The sequence below is a fragment of the Calonectris borealis genome, chromosome 12 (assembly GCF_964195595.1).
Source record: "Calonectris borealis chromosome 12, bCalBor7.hap1.2, whole genome shotgun sequence".
Classification (NCBI taxonomy): Eukaryota; Metazoa; Chordata; class Aves; order Procellariiformes; family Procellariidae; genus Calonectris; species Calonectris borealis.
This window is the reverse complement of record NC_134323.1, coordinates 22,470,312-22,486,604: the sequence shown is the minus strand read 5'-3', so window position 1 is coordinate 22,486,604 and position 16,293 is coordinate 22,470,312. Positions and strand designations below refer to the sequence as shown.

The 16,293-nt window shown below is 47.8% G+C and overlaps 1 protein-coding gene across 2 annotated transcripts; it reads right to left on the bottom strand.

The window, feature by feature from the left end:
* Nucleotides 1-806: 806 nt before the first annotated feature.
* CYB5B (cytochrome b5 type B) lies at nucleotides 807-14,353 on the bottom strand. Of its 2 annotated transcripts, none has more exons than XM_075161710.1 (5): nucleotides 14,113-14,353; nucleotides 5,085-5,213; nucleotides 4,499-4,525; nucleotides 2,576-2,607; nucleotides 807-1,572 (listed from the first exon to the last, which is right to left on the bottom strand). In XM_075161710.1, exons 1-5 carry the CDS (start codon nucleotides 14,278-14,280, stop codon nucleotides 1,482-1,484), a joined length of 447 nt encoding a protein of 148 aa, XP_075017811.1. In that variant the 5' UTR covers nucleotides 14,281-14,353; the 3' UTR covers nucleotides 807-1,481. The 2 variants fall into 2 exon arrangements, with proteins under 2 accessions (XP_075017811.1, XP_075017810.1); XM_075161709.1 differs by lacking the exon at nucleotides 14,113-14,353 and adding an exon at nucleotides 11,901-12,598.
* Between the last annotated feature and the right edge of the window lie 1,940 nt (nucleotides 14,354-16,293).

Here is a 16,293-nt window from a genome sequence, read left to right as displayed (position 1 = left end):
AAGAGCGAGTGCTGAAACGTGAGATGCTGCTGCTGGCAGCGACTGGCCCCTGCCCACTGGAGGAGTAGAGGGAGTAATGCAGCCCCCGCACGACTACGCAGTTCCTTGGCCTTCGTTTTTAAAAGGTAGAGTGTAATTCCACATCCAAGAAATTCTTCTACACAACCTTCTGGGGAACATAGTAGTTTCATGGAAGAGAGAAGAAGAACCCCAAGCTACGGGAGGTTTTCACAAACAGGACCCCAGTATATCACGTCCCTTCTTGCTGCAACTCAAAAAGACGATCAGTTTTGCTGTAACATTCGAATTAGGAACATGTTAGAGCAGCATTGTACAGCACCGCTGAAGGATATCAGACACCAGAACACGAGTTCCCTTTATTTAGCAGATCCTGAAGCCACAGACCAACGTGCTGGAAGAGCTGGAAAGATTCATGCCTCGATGCATGAAGCATACCTTACATTGTCTCTGCACTGTTGGAGGCTGACTGCACAATACACAGAAAGAGAAGAGAGAAATATCCTCTTCTATTCCAAGACAAAAACAGCATTATGCACAAATCCCAAAGGGATTTCTTTTCCCTTTTCATTTAGGGAGAAGAGCCTGGATTTATTTGGTTTTTTCCCCCCATCTGGTGCACATTCACAGTAAGTAAGAATGAGTTTTGTTTCCAATACATGTGTCGGATCAAGACCTCGGGGAGAAAGAAAAATCTGCATTTTGAGAAGCCACATGTCAGTTCCCGTTTCTGGCATTGCCGCACGCAGCACAAAAGCACCCAAACAAACCAGGATTCACGGTATAAATTGTTTCACAGAATATACATTTTAAAGGGACAAGTACAAATATTACAAAATGAACAGAATCGCTTTTAAAATCCTTATATTTGTTTAACCCTTAAAAACAGACACGTACAGAAAGAGGTAGCAAAGCTAACAATTTCCTGCTGCTCCGATTAGTGTTGCCTGCATGCACTGGGAAAGTTACTGCGGAACCGAATCTCTGGACATCTTTTCTGGAAAGAACTGTAGACAACTTGCAGTTTATTTCTGACAATGCTGCGTGAAGGACTGAGGCAAAACCACAGGCTCACCAGCAGCTGTTTCACGTTGTCTGGCTTAATGAAAAGGCATTGAAAGAAAAAGGTTGCCTGTGGTTTACTTCAGAGAGCAAGAGAGAGCGAGAGAGAGCGCACGAGCACGCACACGCGAGGGAGACCACACACAAACGTAGGAGAATACTAGGAAGTTGCCCTTGCCCTGCCACCGCAAGAGGAAAGTACGACAGGTCCGTGGGTCCCAGAGTTAGGATGGACAGAGTTTGGTATTAGCTTGGTCCCATGGATATCAACACCACTTGACAGACTCAAAGCTAAAAGCAAGGCAGGAAACGTTAAGGGAAGCAGAACTCCACGTGTTGCATGCATGCACTCTCTCTCACACCCTCTCTTTCAGGCTTTCTGAGGTCCCAGGAAGGTCAGTTCAAGAGGTTCTCCCATCCAACATGTAATAGCGATACATTAAACCTATGACCAGTGCTCCGAAGATGGGGATTAGCCATGTTGACCAGAAACTATGGAGAGAAAAAAACAAAACAAATACACACAACATAAACCAGAAGAAAGTATCAAGTTAATAATTCATTCAAGATGTTCATCACTTATTACATGTCTGTTTTCGTCTAGGGAACTCTCAGGACCTGTCTCCCATCAGCTCAGAGACCAACCATACTGGCCTTGGCTCCCAGGGCTGGGCAGCTCTAGCAGTCCCCATGCTCAGTGCTCTGCGCGGCCCCTGTGAGAGGCCCCTGCGCCTGCAAGAGTGGCTTGGTGGCTTATAAAATAGCAGCTGAATTGCTCAAGTTTCCAGCCTGGCACACACAGAAACCAATTTGGGGTTTTTGTTGTTGCTTGTTGGTGTTTTTTTTTTCCTTAAATAAGTCAGACTGTAATTTGTGCTATACAAACAGCTGAGTTGACTCAAGGATGGAAATTGCTACAGCTATCCCACAATAAATCTTCCTCACTCGTAAACCAGAGGCCACAGGCTCACCTTCAGCAGCCTCCTTAGCAAAAAAGTTCTGCATCAGCTACGAAAGACTAGGGCCCTGTCCTGGTTGTAAGCACTCCTGGGTTTTCAACTGAACGGGGCTGTCACGGTAAAGATCCTCCAAAAAAAAAATGCACATCACCGTGTTGCATCACCCCGTGGCCTGCAGCGACCACCCAAATAATCACTGTAGTGCAAAGGGACTGCAGCCATAGTTGTGTAACATGAACACGTGAGCCAGAGAATTCAAGCTGCAAAATACCAGGATGCCTGTTCTGCCCAGCGTGGAGCAGGGGACTTTGCACCACCGGCTGCGTCTCCACATCCAACAAGGGAGGTGCACGCCCTGGCAGCTAACTCGGTGCGCTGCAGTTTGGCAACTTATTTTGGACTATCTGCTTGCTGGAAGGACAGTGCAGTAATACCCCTGGGTTTTTCTCCCTACCCATTAGAGTTAATATGCAGTTCTACAAACAGATTTTCCTAACCCCTCAATTTCTTACTCTTATTTTAAGAGGATACTATACCTTGCTTGGCCTGAGGATGTCATACTTGGATCCTGCAGGAGGAAAGAGGGAGTTAGTAGGCAAAAAAAGAAACATTAAACGTGCTAATAAGACTACAAGACTGAACACGTGATTACAAATACAGAGGAAAAATAACCCTCCCCTCCTCTCCCAAACACCCTCTGTCACAAGCGCGGATGTTTCCGTGGATGTTTGCCCTCGTCCTCACCTCCACATTCTTTCCATCCATCCAGTCCCTCCCACCCAGTCCTCAACTTCACACTGGAACTTGCATCCCTCTCAAAAAAGATCTTGCTCATTGCCTCGCAAACCAGTCTGTTCGTCTTACATGCTATGGAGGATAACCGGCACTCTGACAGGGACAGCCCTGTCGCTACGATCCCCTCTCCAAACCCCTGCCCACGTCCCCGTTTGCTATCCTGCCGCCTGAGCACGGAAGCATACAACCACGCTGTTCTCTTCAACTCCCCCCTTGCACGCAACCTGTTTCCAAACTTTTATACTTCTCCTTTCATAAAACTCTGAGAATTTAAATACTTTTTCCAGTCAGCTGAAATTCTCATTTAGGCTTTCATCAACTCCACAGCCTCTTCCTGCATGGCTGTTGCTGCTCTCCAGTTAATCAATGCCTACCAGCCAAAAGTCACCTTTCCTGCCCATCCTAAACAGAATTATCTCCATTTCTTGAGAGCCTTAGTGCTTGCTTTTCTGCCATAATACATTCAGTGGATGCCAAACATTGACACTTATCTGTGGGGACCCGTTGAGCTGCATCACAAAAGTATATACACGTACAACTTTTTTTTTTTGTGTGTGGTTCCCCCCTATTTATTTTTACATCGCTGACTTTATCTCTTGCTGCTATTTTTAAATCATACTTGGGCTTGCTTTTAAGACGGATGTTGTACACTGGAGAAAGACCTTAGCTGTACATAACTCACTGGACTTGCTCCTCAGAAGAGAAAAATATTTGAAAAAAATATTTAACTTATATCCAAGTGAGCTACTCAGATTACTACTTAATTCTATGCACATTTTAGGCATGCGATTCTGTTTATGAAATGGAGTTGAACCAAACAATAAATTTGAAGGTGAATATATGCATAATCATGCAGTCTCATATTATAACTAAGCGTAGGCTTTACCCCGCTGAGCTTTCTTTCTATGGCTGAGTACAGCAAGCAAACACTCCCAAGGGCTTCAGTCGCCGCCCTCTCTGTTGACAGTTTCCTTCTCGATTCCTGCTACTCTGCAAGTGGCCCTGCTTTGCACAACATCTAATGAAAGCGCTGTTGAAGGCAGCGCTGCGCCTGGTCCAAGCCTTCAAGCCAAGCGAGAAGAGAAGCCAGCTGCAAGGCACATGTTTACCGCTCAGACAGGATTCTATTTATTACCATTTCCCTCTCCCCATCCATTTCAAAGGCATTTTTGCAACACTGTGCCCTGTTCTAATCCAGGAGTACCTGAGTTTTAAGCAACACCGATGATTACTAGGGCAGTTAACAGAGAATTCCTGTTTTACAGCCAACCCCACGGTGGCTGTGCCAGTCTCCTGGCTCGAATGTAACAACACTAACAGTTCAGTGGTCAGGACGTAGTGAGTAATGCAAAAAAAGGGTCTGTAGCTCAAGGTGTGGAAATAACATCGCTGATGTCAGGGGAGAGAGGGCACAAAAAACCACTTCCAATTTCACACTGAGGTGACTGCTGAGCTTCAGAACAAAAACAAAGGTATAATTTGGTTGGAAGATTTATTCATTATTGTAGTTTGTGTAAACACAAAGCCACAAGCTCCACAGGAAAAAAAAAAAGAAAACAACAACAAAAAAAAGGCATGTGACAACTTCTTTGTTCATTTCGTGAGCGTAATACCATTTCCATAGCATTAAATTAAAATGGAAAAGTAAAATACTAATAGCTTACCTTAGAACCTTCTTTTTTACGATCGTGCTGTCAAAGGGAAAAAAAGAAGAAGAAAAAAAGATAAGCACTGACTTCAAGAGAAACCTGCAGTCTTTATGAGGGAATTGTTCTGTACACAGTCCTCATCAGAGGAGTAATTGCCTGGACTTGGTTTTCAAAGGAGTTGTTCTTTCAGCACCCAAAGGCACCGTCTTTGTAGCAGGCAGGAAGCTGGTGTTTGTGCTGTGCCCCTGTGATCTCTCACCCTCCTGAACTCTAAATTACAAGGCAAGGGGAAGTTGTGGTATCACCAGCTAAGGAGGGAACCGATTAGATTAGCTTCTTTAAGTGCCCCTGATTTAGTGAGAAATCTGTTACGAATGGTGGAAAGAGACGACTAATTTCGTTTTTTTTCCTCAACAGAGATCCTCTTTCCTCAACAGAAATCCTGGACAACACAGAGACTGCCTAAAACCCTTAATTACTTACTTATTTCGCAAGACACATCTTGGTGTACGTATTTAGTGGGTTACACAAAGGAGAGTCACACTTTTACACAGTCCCATCCTGTGTTTGAAAGAGGCTGTCACAGCCAGCTGGTCCTTACCGGGTGGATCTCCCCTATGTAGTACTGCTTGAGCATTTCCCTGGCATCTATGGAATGCCCAACGTCTTCGAAGCTCTCTGTGGCATCTCTACCAGCTTGTTCGAGCAAAACCTCTTCTCCACCTGGATGCTGGAAGAGAAGACTTCAGGTGAGCAAAGGGCTAGAGGCAAAAAAGGCACCAAGAGTGTCAGCAGCCTTCCTTCCAACCTCTTCTGTTCATCACAGATGCCTCAAACCAACATCATCAATAAAATCTTCCAAAGATTCAATTGTCCAACCTCTCCTTCAGGAATTCACAGAGAACGACGTGTGCCGCACAGCATGGAAAATACCTTGCATAATAAAAACCCTTCCAAAGAGACAAATCCCCAACATACACAGGGAAGCACAGCTTTGTTCCCCACAGCCAAGCTATGCCTTCTGTGATTCTGTAACGGATTTGGGCAAGAAAGTAATACAAGAGAAAGAATATCCTCATTTAGCTTTTCATGGGCTTCACTTCACTATAAATCAGACTCCCTTGCTTGCAGAGGAGCCTCTCCTGCATGATTTTCTCAAGAACTTTCCTGAGGCAACTCAGCTGCTAGAGAAGCACAAGACAACACTGCCTTTAAAGACACCAGTGGAGGAAAGGACATGCTACTTCTTCAGATACTAACAGAGAGGCTGACAGCCTCTCTCTGCACATAGCTGTGCAATGAGGAATGAAAAAGAACAGAGGAGAAATGCATCATGTTTTCGAGTGGCTTAAGAAGCTACGGCTCTAGTGTAGCCCCAATAATACTGAACTTGATCCAGTGTACGAACACTCAACAACCAGGGGAGAGGAAAAAAACGTGTCACAAAAAAATTATACTGTTTGACATCATATACTGATTTCAGAGATTCAGAAGTTACAACAACAAAAGTACCAAATCCCCAGGAGGCTCCACGACGACACTGGCATTTCTGCCCGTGGCAGACGGTCACAGACAACTGTCAGACCAAGCGGTATGAACTGACAAAAAACCCTGGTGCAACTCTGTTTTCCTTGATGGGCTGGGCTCTTCTCTAGCACTGTTGATACCATAATTCCAGGAACAGATTGGCAAGGGAAAACGCTAACCACAAAGCCAGCAAAGTACAATCTCTTTACAGTGTGAGTGTGAACAAAAAGTTCAGTTTAAACTATCAGCTAATCCGGTTAAACCAATAAAGCGGTCAGGCTTCTGAGTGCATACACAGGGACTAACCCAGTCTTCTAGAGCATCAGGCGACAAGCACTAAATGTGCTAGTTGAGAAGATGAGACTTGTTCACTGCTGCCTGAAATGCCTCTAACAGCTACAGGCCTGGAACTGGAAAAGAGATGTTAGACTGAATTTCAGATCAAAGGACTAACACACCTGTTTTTCTCCGCAATATCCTTTTCCTTCCCACAGACACAGTTGTCATTGCCCCTCTTCCTTCAGCTTGTCTGTTTTTGCAGCCAGAAGTCTAAATATTCCCACTTGGCTATCATACCTCATACCAAACATACTCAGTATGGACACAAAAACAGTCCAGTTGTTTACTTCAGTGAGTTGCTGCAGCCAGTTCTGCAATCCTCATATCAGAGCTCTTCATTCTGAATAAATCCCTTTATTGTCCAGGTATGTAATAAAATCAACGTGGAGCTTTCTCAGCAACCATAAGGGGCAAAGTCTGCAGTCGTAGGACACAGTTTGATTAGTTAATAGATTGCCTTAGCTGTAAAACCAAGTGAGGCTCCACTCCGCTTATTCCCTCCATGCCTGGCTACAGGTCTTGCTGCCATTTCTCCCACACTAACCCTCGTGCGCACTTGATCTCAGAAGGAGTCAGATCAGGGACTACCCTAGCAGAAAATGCACCCTACAAAAAAAGAAGCGGAAGCGATTATCTGCTGGGGTAGCTATGAATGAGCTCACTACAGAGCTGGATGCATGTCTCTGTTTACGCAAGGGAGCTAACGGGGGCACAGGCTGCAGCAAGACCACCCTTTAGATCATTTCTGCGCCCCTTAGATCACACTCTCAGATTTGGCTGCAGTGGTAGGATGCTGTATATTGTCTATGCATATTACTCACAACAACTGTCCAATTTTCAGCTATTTTATAAGCACACTTGCAAAGATCCACAGAAATCAGGGGATGAAAAGCTGGCCATTTACTTTAAGCCTTCTAGAAGAACTCCTTAGGATGTCTCACCAGAAATCTCTTTTCAGGTGGAAAAACATCAGAACGGAATTTTAAGAAGATAACCTTGCTTTCCTAATCATCCACCCTAAAAGGGCAGACAACAACCTGCAGTAACAGGGAACGTGCAGTGGATATCGGCTTTCAGTGGCATCCAGTCTTTGCATATACAAGAGACAAGAAGAATGGTAAACTACAAGAGACAAGAAGAATGGTAAAGTTTACTCCTCTTTACATCTTTCAGTCTGAAGCCTTGCTACGAATTTGCTAAATCCACAAGTAAGAAAAAGAATTATTTATTCATGCACATCTGTCCTTCACTGTAATCACCAAATTTCAAAACATTTTGGCATATCCTATTTCTGAAGGGACTCCCCTAGTCTAGACAGCCAGACGATTCTTACCCTGTCATACCCAAGCAAACGTAAAACCAGACTATTTACACGGGAAGTCATTTACTCTGCCACAAAACTTCTCAAAGCTACAGCTCCTGCAGGAAAACATGAAAACTGAAAGTGTTGCAAACTGTGAAAAAAAAAAAATGTACTTCCACAGGAAACAATGGCTGAAAAATGTCTGTTTCTGAAAAGAAGCAGACAAAAGCAAACAAGAACAAGAGAGGTGGGCCCAAGTGCCAGTCCTCAGAAGTTTTCCTCAACAACAGTAACAGAACTGGAACCTCCTTGACACTGGAGTCTTCAGCATACACAATAAATAAAGTACATGCTGACAGCAAGGTTAATAGTCTTGAAGCGCCAGTTCTGGAAGGATATGACCAATGCCACTGAGCAGAGAAAACAGTTTTACAGGGAGAACCCTGTCATTTGGAAGTGAAAGCACAACAGCCATCACCAGTATAAGGCACCCTCTAGAGCCCCTGGCCCAGGTGGGGCAGAAAGGAGGCCAGCCTGCTCTTGCCACAGTTAGGAAATTTTGGGGGGGAGAAACCCCAAGACTTCCTCATGCTCTGCAATACTCACAGCTACAGCAGATGCTCTCAAAAGCATAATTTCAGTGATCTTTGAATCAAGTTCTCCAAATTCCAAACTGGGTCCAGAGAAGAACAGCAGCAGTAGGGAGTTGTACAACCCCATATTCACTCCAAGCTCACTTTAAATGTCACTGATGCTTTAAGGTGGTGAGCAAAGAAAGTTTGCGCTTGATGACTCGCTCCCTAATTAGCAGCTCATAGAGTCCATCTTCTGTGTTCAGCCAGCAAGGTTGTATTTATTCATGACACCTCAGAAGATGCTCTATCTGCGTAGCCTTTAGAAGGGATACGGAGCGAGCAAAAAGCAGCAGCAAGTCAGAACCGTAGGCACGCAGCAAAGGCTTCTGAGAGTGCAACACAGAAACTCACTGCAGAAGGCGAGAGCCTAGAGTCGCCTCTTCACAAACTCCAAGTGCCTGTCTGCATGCGTCTGGCTGGCAACTGCTGTGACAGACCCCCTGTAAACTACAAATGGGCTCAGAGGCAACACTAAGCTCTATGACTAATTAGACTGCTGGATCAGGTAAGACACAAGATCATCAGGTTGAGGAGGGATGCAAAAGCTTTCATTCCTAGCCCCGAGTATTAGAGAAATAAGCCAGGAAAGGGAAGAGTATTACTGTGCAATAATAACGTGCCAGTACCCTACAAGCCAGAAAACAAGGACAAGCAGTCACCTAGACAAATGGTGTTCGTCAACCACACATCCTTCAAAGCTTGTTTTAAGACACCAAACAGGTTTCCCCGAAAACATCTCTGCAAAGCCGGAGCAAGTCAGCATGAGTGAAAACAGATCTCTGACATTCCTCCTTCTCCCTCACAGAGTTCCGGTTTCAGATACACCAGAGTACGCAGGAATTAAATGCAGAAAGACAAAGAAGAGTATTCAATATTGGTTTCTTACTGCTGGCGCAGTAAGGAGGTAAGAATCTAAAAACTTGCTGCCTCTTTGGTGTAAGGAACCATCTGATACTTCCCTCCTCTTTACCTCCACCTCAATGATAATGCTCTTAACTACCAGCTCGTCCAAGCACAGACCCTACCTTAGCTATATACTTGCCTAGAAAGAGCATAACTTCTGTTAGAACCATGTAATTTTAAAGAGATGCTGTCAGAAGTAGAGTATTTCCTTCTTTTGAAACATAGTTTGAAGAACATTATACTTGCAATCAACTGTCCAATTTGAGTTAGAGTTGTCGCAACCCAGGCTCATTCCACTTGGAAACCGGTTCAGATAGATTTCTAGTCACACTTATCACGGGTATCAGAAGCAGCAGCACATGCCGAGACACAAAGCTGTGGTGGCTGCTGTGTCTTGTGGACTCAGATAAGAGGGTTATCTGAGGGTATACTGAAGAATCATGTATCTCCAAACTCTTCTAGTCATGTGTAAAAATGGAGATAAACCATGTCCCTCTATCATAAGAATGCTTGTGAAAATAGGTCTATCACAGATTGCGCACAAGTTAAAAGCCACTGATTTTAATACCAGTGTGGTGAGGGCAGAAGTGAGCAGCACCAGACCTCAGAGAGCCTGACAGGGAGGTACATCTGCCTCCCTCCGCTTCCTCACTCATCGCTCACACCCACCTGAGCAGCCACACCTTTTTGCTCCAGCCATAGTCTACACTTACTTTTCTAGACTATTGCAATCGGGAGTAATAACATGTATTCCGGTGGTCCGGTTACCTAGATTTGGGAGAAAATTATACTACTGCCATAAGGCCATCTCAGATTTCAAATAATCACACTTCATTTCAGGCACTTACAGGCTTTCTGAAGCACAAGAGATTGCAGTCTTTCAGAAACATCTATGAAATTTCAGTTGCCGTCTTTGCACATCTCCTGTATTTTGTTCACATTCTTATAATTCAATAGACCTTTGCCATGTGATAAATGTCTTAATTGTTGCTGCTATTACACAACAGATAATATAAAGTAAATTGGAAATTTAAACTGATCTATGCTTCAAACAACATACAGATTTTGAGTTGGCTAGCTAATGTCTGACCTGCTGTACCTAGTTTGCAGGAATCAGAAAGCAAAATTCGACAATCTTTTAGCAGTGAGGCTTCTTCGAGATTACACAATCACTCCAAGGCAACGCTCCAGTGGAATTCAGCAATCCTGTTCAAATAACCTGTGACCAAAGGCCAGAAAAGGCAACAATTAGACACTGCTTCAGTGGCTACACAGGATCAAGGGGAAATATTACCCACCGAAACTCTGATAGCTGCAGTTACAGCAACTCAGAGCTCTAAAGCAGAACGGTTTATCAGACAACTTTTAAACAAGACAAACACTCCTGGTTCCGATCAGCTACACATTGTGCCCCTGTCACTCGACTGATTACAGTGGAGTAACAGATATAAAGTGTATTTTTGCCAATAAATTATGCCTTGATCTACGTTTACAAGTTTCACTATGTCAGCGAGGGGTGTGCATAGCAGAGTGTTGTGTCAGCCACGCTGGCACAGTTAAAACAGTAGCCTTATTCTTCTTCCTTTCCCTAGTCCAAGTAGATCTTTCTCATGTCAGAAAAACACAAACGGGATACAGGGCTTGGAAAGGGCAGTGCGAAATATCATCTCAAGGCAACATTCAGGGCACTGCTAAACCTGGCTTGCAGGGGGGGGAGTGAAGCGTTTTTCTGGGTTCATTTACAATACTGAAGGTGTCTCACGGAGCACGTCCCAGATGCTGTCTTACACAGAGAATGCTGAGGTGAAGACTGTGACCACCACGCAGTGTCCATGCTCTAAAACACAGCGTCGTTCACACTGAGGTAAACACCTTGAAAATATTTTTCTAACTCTTAAGTCTGAAAAGCGATAAGCAGCAACCATAATTGGAACACGGAGGCAAGCGTAAGACACGGCATGCAGTTTCTGCAAGTACTGTCCCAACCTCCAGCTGTTTTTGGCTCTTCCTAAACCCACAGCATTTTGTTATTTAGAAACCGGCAGTGAATTGCTTTTCCATGTTTTTGCCCGTTGCTTTGTCATGTCTTCCCCCGAATCTACTTAACCTCCTTGCATCCACAACAACCTTTAGCAAGGAGTTCCACTGGTTTACTCCCTGTTGCCCAAAGAAACACTATTTGTTTGTTTTGAACCTGGCTCCAGCCAGCTTCTTTGATGTCCCCTGGTTCTTGTACCAGATGTTTAGACACAGGCAAACATGAAAGATTTCAGAAACTAGTGGAGTAACAAACGTTCTTCAAAATACACCTGCCACCCTGCCTGTTTCATTTGATCAGCAGAGGTAGCTGGGACCACAACTTTGTACTCCACTGCACTCTCTCAGGAATTTGACAGATGCCAGATGACAGGTTTGGCCTCGTGCCGGGGAACCCAAACGCTGGAGGGGGCGTGCGTGTCGAAGGAGGCAGTCAGCTGCTCAAAAAATCCTCACGTACCAGCTGGAAAACTCCCGGTCTTGTGAACTGACCCCGCAATAGGAATCTGAGTACCTTAATTCTGCTCATAGCTCCACTATTTAACAGCTTCCTGAATTAGAGTCACACTCAATACGATTGTCTTCTCCTTCCCACCCCAACGACAAGCTCTTTACAGCACAGTTTGCATCTTGTTGTAGATGTATGCGACTAAACGTGCAACCGGTCCCTCACCTCAGCCAGACCTGCAGGCTCTCCTGTGAAACAAACAGCTGAGCACCAGCTGATAATTCCTCCTGCCGCTGCTGCTCTGGAGCACCAGCTGCCATGCTTCCACCAGGCACCGTCCCACTGTCCCACGTACTTTTCTTTCCAGCGTACTGGGTGCCTGGAGTCTCCCTCAAGCATCAAAGACCCAAGGACAGCAGCTGCTCAGCAGGCTGCTTTTCAGACCCAGCACCTGACACAGAGGCATCTGTAAACAGTGCTGGAGTACCAACAGTAGACACTGGTGAGCAAAGGAGCAAGCAGCCAGGACTCATTTATGGTCCTGTGAAAGCAAGATTTTTCATTATAAAAGCTGTGAACAGTGCAGAACTGGCTACGGCAAAGGCCAGCTCAAGCCACCGTAGTAAAAGACACTCCCTAATTTGTTCACTGAAATACCTTAGAGGCTCTCTTAAGCACTGGGGGGAAGACTCAAAGCGTAAGTCATATTCTCAATGAAGCGTTACGATGCTGGATCCAATGAAAAAAAAATCGATTGTGTCCAACTTTATAAATAAATACCGAAAGCTACACAGAAAGCCACTACTTCCAGTTGTCAGGCTGCTGTAAAAAAAAAGCTGCCGGGTTATCATTCTCTCCTCCTACCTGATAAGCCTCTACACTTCACTACGGTAGCTTTATTATATGTTATGACTACATAGCAGACATGCTTCAATCATATATGCCTGCAGGAAAATCAGAGTTTAATTTAGACAAGCAAAACCGGCAAGCAGCAACATGTGCATTTCCAGTGAAGTGCTCTTCTTTTAGAGCTGATTCAGGCTAACTTCCGTACATTACCCTGTAGATGCTACAAAGGGTTCAGTGTTATTTTAAGCTGGGATAAAAGCCCTTTGAAATTTTATTACCATTTCTTCCCACTCTGTTTTCAGCTCCAAACACTAACGATACTGCTCTCAATCTTCTCAAAAACAGAAGTCAAAAGCATCAAGTCTAGAAGCAATTTTTGTCCCCACATCTAAGAGAATTGGAGATTACGCAGCAGAGACTGCATCGCTTCCAAATCACTCGTGCATGGTCACCTCTGGGAAGGCAGTAGTGCGGCAGATGCTCACCATTACTTTCTCCTTTAAGCTCTGGGGTGTCCCTGGAGACATCAGATTTAAACTACTGATCTAGCCCGATACTGTTTACCCCCAAGACCAGAAGTGAAGTAACGTGGCTTAAGGAGGGCTGCACCTCCCACGTAAGGCATGCCTGGACAGATTTCCTAAGAAAACAGAAGCTGACCCAAAGGAGTAGGAGCGCAACCCCTGCACTTGGCTGGCCTTTGCCAACACGACCTGCCATCACTCTCCCATTTCTTGCAGGTGTCTTTGAGCAGGAGCAGGGGCTGTCCTGAGCATACAAACCGCACAGGCGGCCAACAGACCAGCGGGTCTCCTGGGGCCCCTCCTTGGGGCTTGCAGACCCCTCCTTCGGGCAGTGCTGGGCCGCCGAGGCCCCACAGCCCGGGGCCAGAGAGCTGCCTCAGGGAGGCAGAAGACCCCCCCCACACTGGGGCCGACTCGCCCCCCCTGCCCCGGGATCCCTGCCCTCTGCCCCCCATGGCACCCCTCCCACACCCTCTACTCCTGCTCCCCCCAGTCCCCCTCCCTCACCCCCCCCGGACCGCCAGGCCGTCCCCTTCCCCTCCCCGCTCCCCTCAGCCCCCAGGCCCTCTCCTCCCTACCTCCCCCCCCCCCAGGCCCTCTCCTCCCTCCCTCACCCCCCCCAGGCCCTCTCCTCCCTCCCTCACCCCCCCCCCAGGCCCTCTCCTCCCTCCCTCACCCCCCCCCCAGGCCCTCTCCTCCCTCCCTCACCCCCCCCCCAGGCCCTCTCCTCCCTCCCTCACCCCCCCCCCCAGGCCCTCTCCTCCCTCCCTCCCCCCCCCCAGGCCCTCTCCTCCCTCCCTCACCCCCCCCCCAGGCCCTCTCTTCCCTCCCTCCCCCTCCCCAGGCCCTCTCCTCCCTCCCTCACCCCCCCCCCGGCCCTCTCCTCCCTCCCTCCCCCCCCCAGGCCCTCTCCTCCCTCCCTCCCTCCCCCCCCCCAGGCCCTCTCCTCCCTCCCTCACCCCCTCCCAGGCCCTCTCCTCCCTCCCTCCCCCTCCCCAGGCCCTGTCCTTCCCGCCGCCGGCCCCTGAGGAGACGGGCCGGGACCCCGCCCCGCCCGGCCTCACCTCCTCCAGGAAGCGGGTGACATCGTAGACGCGCCCGTGGATGATCAGCCAGGCCTCGCGGCTGGAGTTCCGCTTCCCCACCTCCTCCAGCGTGAAGACGGGCCCGGCCGCCTCCGCTGCCGCCGCCGCCGCGCAGCCCCCGGCCTCCGTGCGCTCCCCGGGCTCCATGCTGGCCGCCGGCAGCTTCGCGGAATGACAGGCTTGGTCCACGGCAGGCGCCGTAGCGATGGCGGACGCTCCCGCCCGCCCCCTATAGCTAACGGGCCGCAGCGGCTCCAGGCCGAGTCCACCGGCCAATGAGGAGCGAGCGGCACGGGCGGTGGGGCGACTACTGGCGCCGGCTGCAGCCAATGGGAGGGTGCGGCGCCGGGCGTTGGCCAATAGGGAGCGGACAGAGCGGGAAGGCGCGAAGGCGCTGAGCTTCGCCTCGCCTCAGGCGGCTCCCCGCGGCCCCGGCCCCGGCCCCGGCCTCCCCCGGCCACTCTGCCGGCCCACCCCGCCTGGGCCGCCGGAGAGCTAGGTACCCGTCAGTGGCCTGCCCGGGGCAGTGCCCGGTGTCCGTCCCTGGCCTCTGGTCACTCTCCGGGTCCGGCCTGTCGGGCGGGTGAAGGGGAATACTGTGGAAACCGGGATCGCCTGGGAAGCGCCTGTTCCTGTCAGGGGCCCTGCGAGCTCGCCGGACCGCCTGCGGTCGACGCTGCGGCACCCCTCCAGACGTCTGCGACAGGCCGCCTCGGGGTTCTCTCTGGTAGCGACCGCGGCTGGAAGGTCGGTGCGGCGCTGCCGAGTGAGCAGCGCCAGTCACGCGCAGCGGGTGCGGGGACAGGGAGTCGCAGGTAACAGCTGTTTTATCAGGAAAGCGTACGGGATGTGCTGGCAAGGATCATTTGTCAGGGTCCCTTGGCTGAGCTGTAGCGCTCCTTTGGTAGGCGTTCGATTCCTGTGCCAACCGGAACAGCTTTTTTACTGCTCCTTTTGATTCTTTCTGCCCGTATATAAAATAGACGGCCATCTCGCAGATCCTTAAACTGAGCCAGTGCTCTAATGTCCTCAGAATGCTGCATTTGTATCAGTTTCTAAAGGAAAGTCTTCATGTGCAGATCTGATATGAGTCCCTTGGTAAGTTCTCTCTTCCCTGCCAGCCACATCGAACAGGTTTAGGGACAGAGAGACTGTTTGGAAGCTCAGGAACCTGAGTAACTTGTGAACCTGATGGTTTTCATTCATGAACTTGCATTCATGGCTGTGGAATTTATTTTCTTACAGTGCACATATAATGCTGGACAGTGGACTGTTTGTTTTAAAGTAACTGCTGAGGAGGCACAAATGCCCTGTGTTGAAAGAAGTGCTAATACTATTGCCAACACTGGCTAAAGATTAAAGGTATATGCAAAGAGAATTTGAGCAGGCTAACATTCATGCCATTTGCTACAGTTGGGATTTTAAAAGGAGCTCAAGTGAAGTAGGTACCCGCTAAGCTGAGATCTCTGTGGGAATGAGACATACCTAATGGCACAGTCTGGGAGATTTATCAGCTCAAAGATGTTATGGTAACTAAGCGTGCTATCTGTCCACATCCACTTCAGTACAAAGACAGGTTAGCTCCCTGAGGATCCCAGGTTGTATGTGAAACAAATTTTCTAGGTCACTCTCTGGTAAGAAAGAAGGGTATCTGTTATTACTGGAGAGAAAGAAATCGCGCCAGTGGTGCCTGCCAACATAGTCTCTAATCCAATTACCTTGTAATGCACAACCTTTGCAAATGGCTGAAATTCTGGGCTGGGACCTGGCATGGCAGCTGTTTTTCATACACTGGCTTATCCTGGCCTTGTTCTGCTGGTTTTGTACAAGGAAATAGGCATCGAGGTGCAATCAAAGTAGTAGTAAGGAAATAAAGCCACTGTACTAGATAAAGAATAAAGTGTGGGGAGAGAAGGCCTCCGAGTCAGGTCAGACTAATTTATGTAGGATTCAAATCCATCTGCTGCCAGTGTGTTCTCTGTCTTAGGAAGTAAGCTATAAATCTCGATATACCACAGCAATAGTTGAATTTTACTGAATATTCCACATCCTTTGGTACCTGGTGATGTGGTGACTTTTCCTCACGCAGGCTGTTGTTCCCTGGTACCTTAAGAGACTCAGTTCTCATAGCTGTAGGAAAGAGTGTTTGTCTTCGTAAGT

Coding starts and splice junctions, on each gene's coding strand:
- CYB5B (XM_075161709.1), bottom strand. CDS start 12,074: ATGCTTGAGGGAGACTCCAGGCACCCAGTACGCTGGAAAGAAAAGTAC. Junction 4,526..5,084: donor ACATAGGGGAGATCCACCCG/GTAAGGACCAGC, acceptor TCCCTTTGACAG/CACGATCGTAAAAAAGAAGG. Junction 2,608..4,498: donor GTAAAAAAGAAGGTTCTAAG/GTAAGCTATTAG, acceptor TTCCTCCTGCAG/GATCCAAGTATGACATCCTC.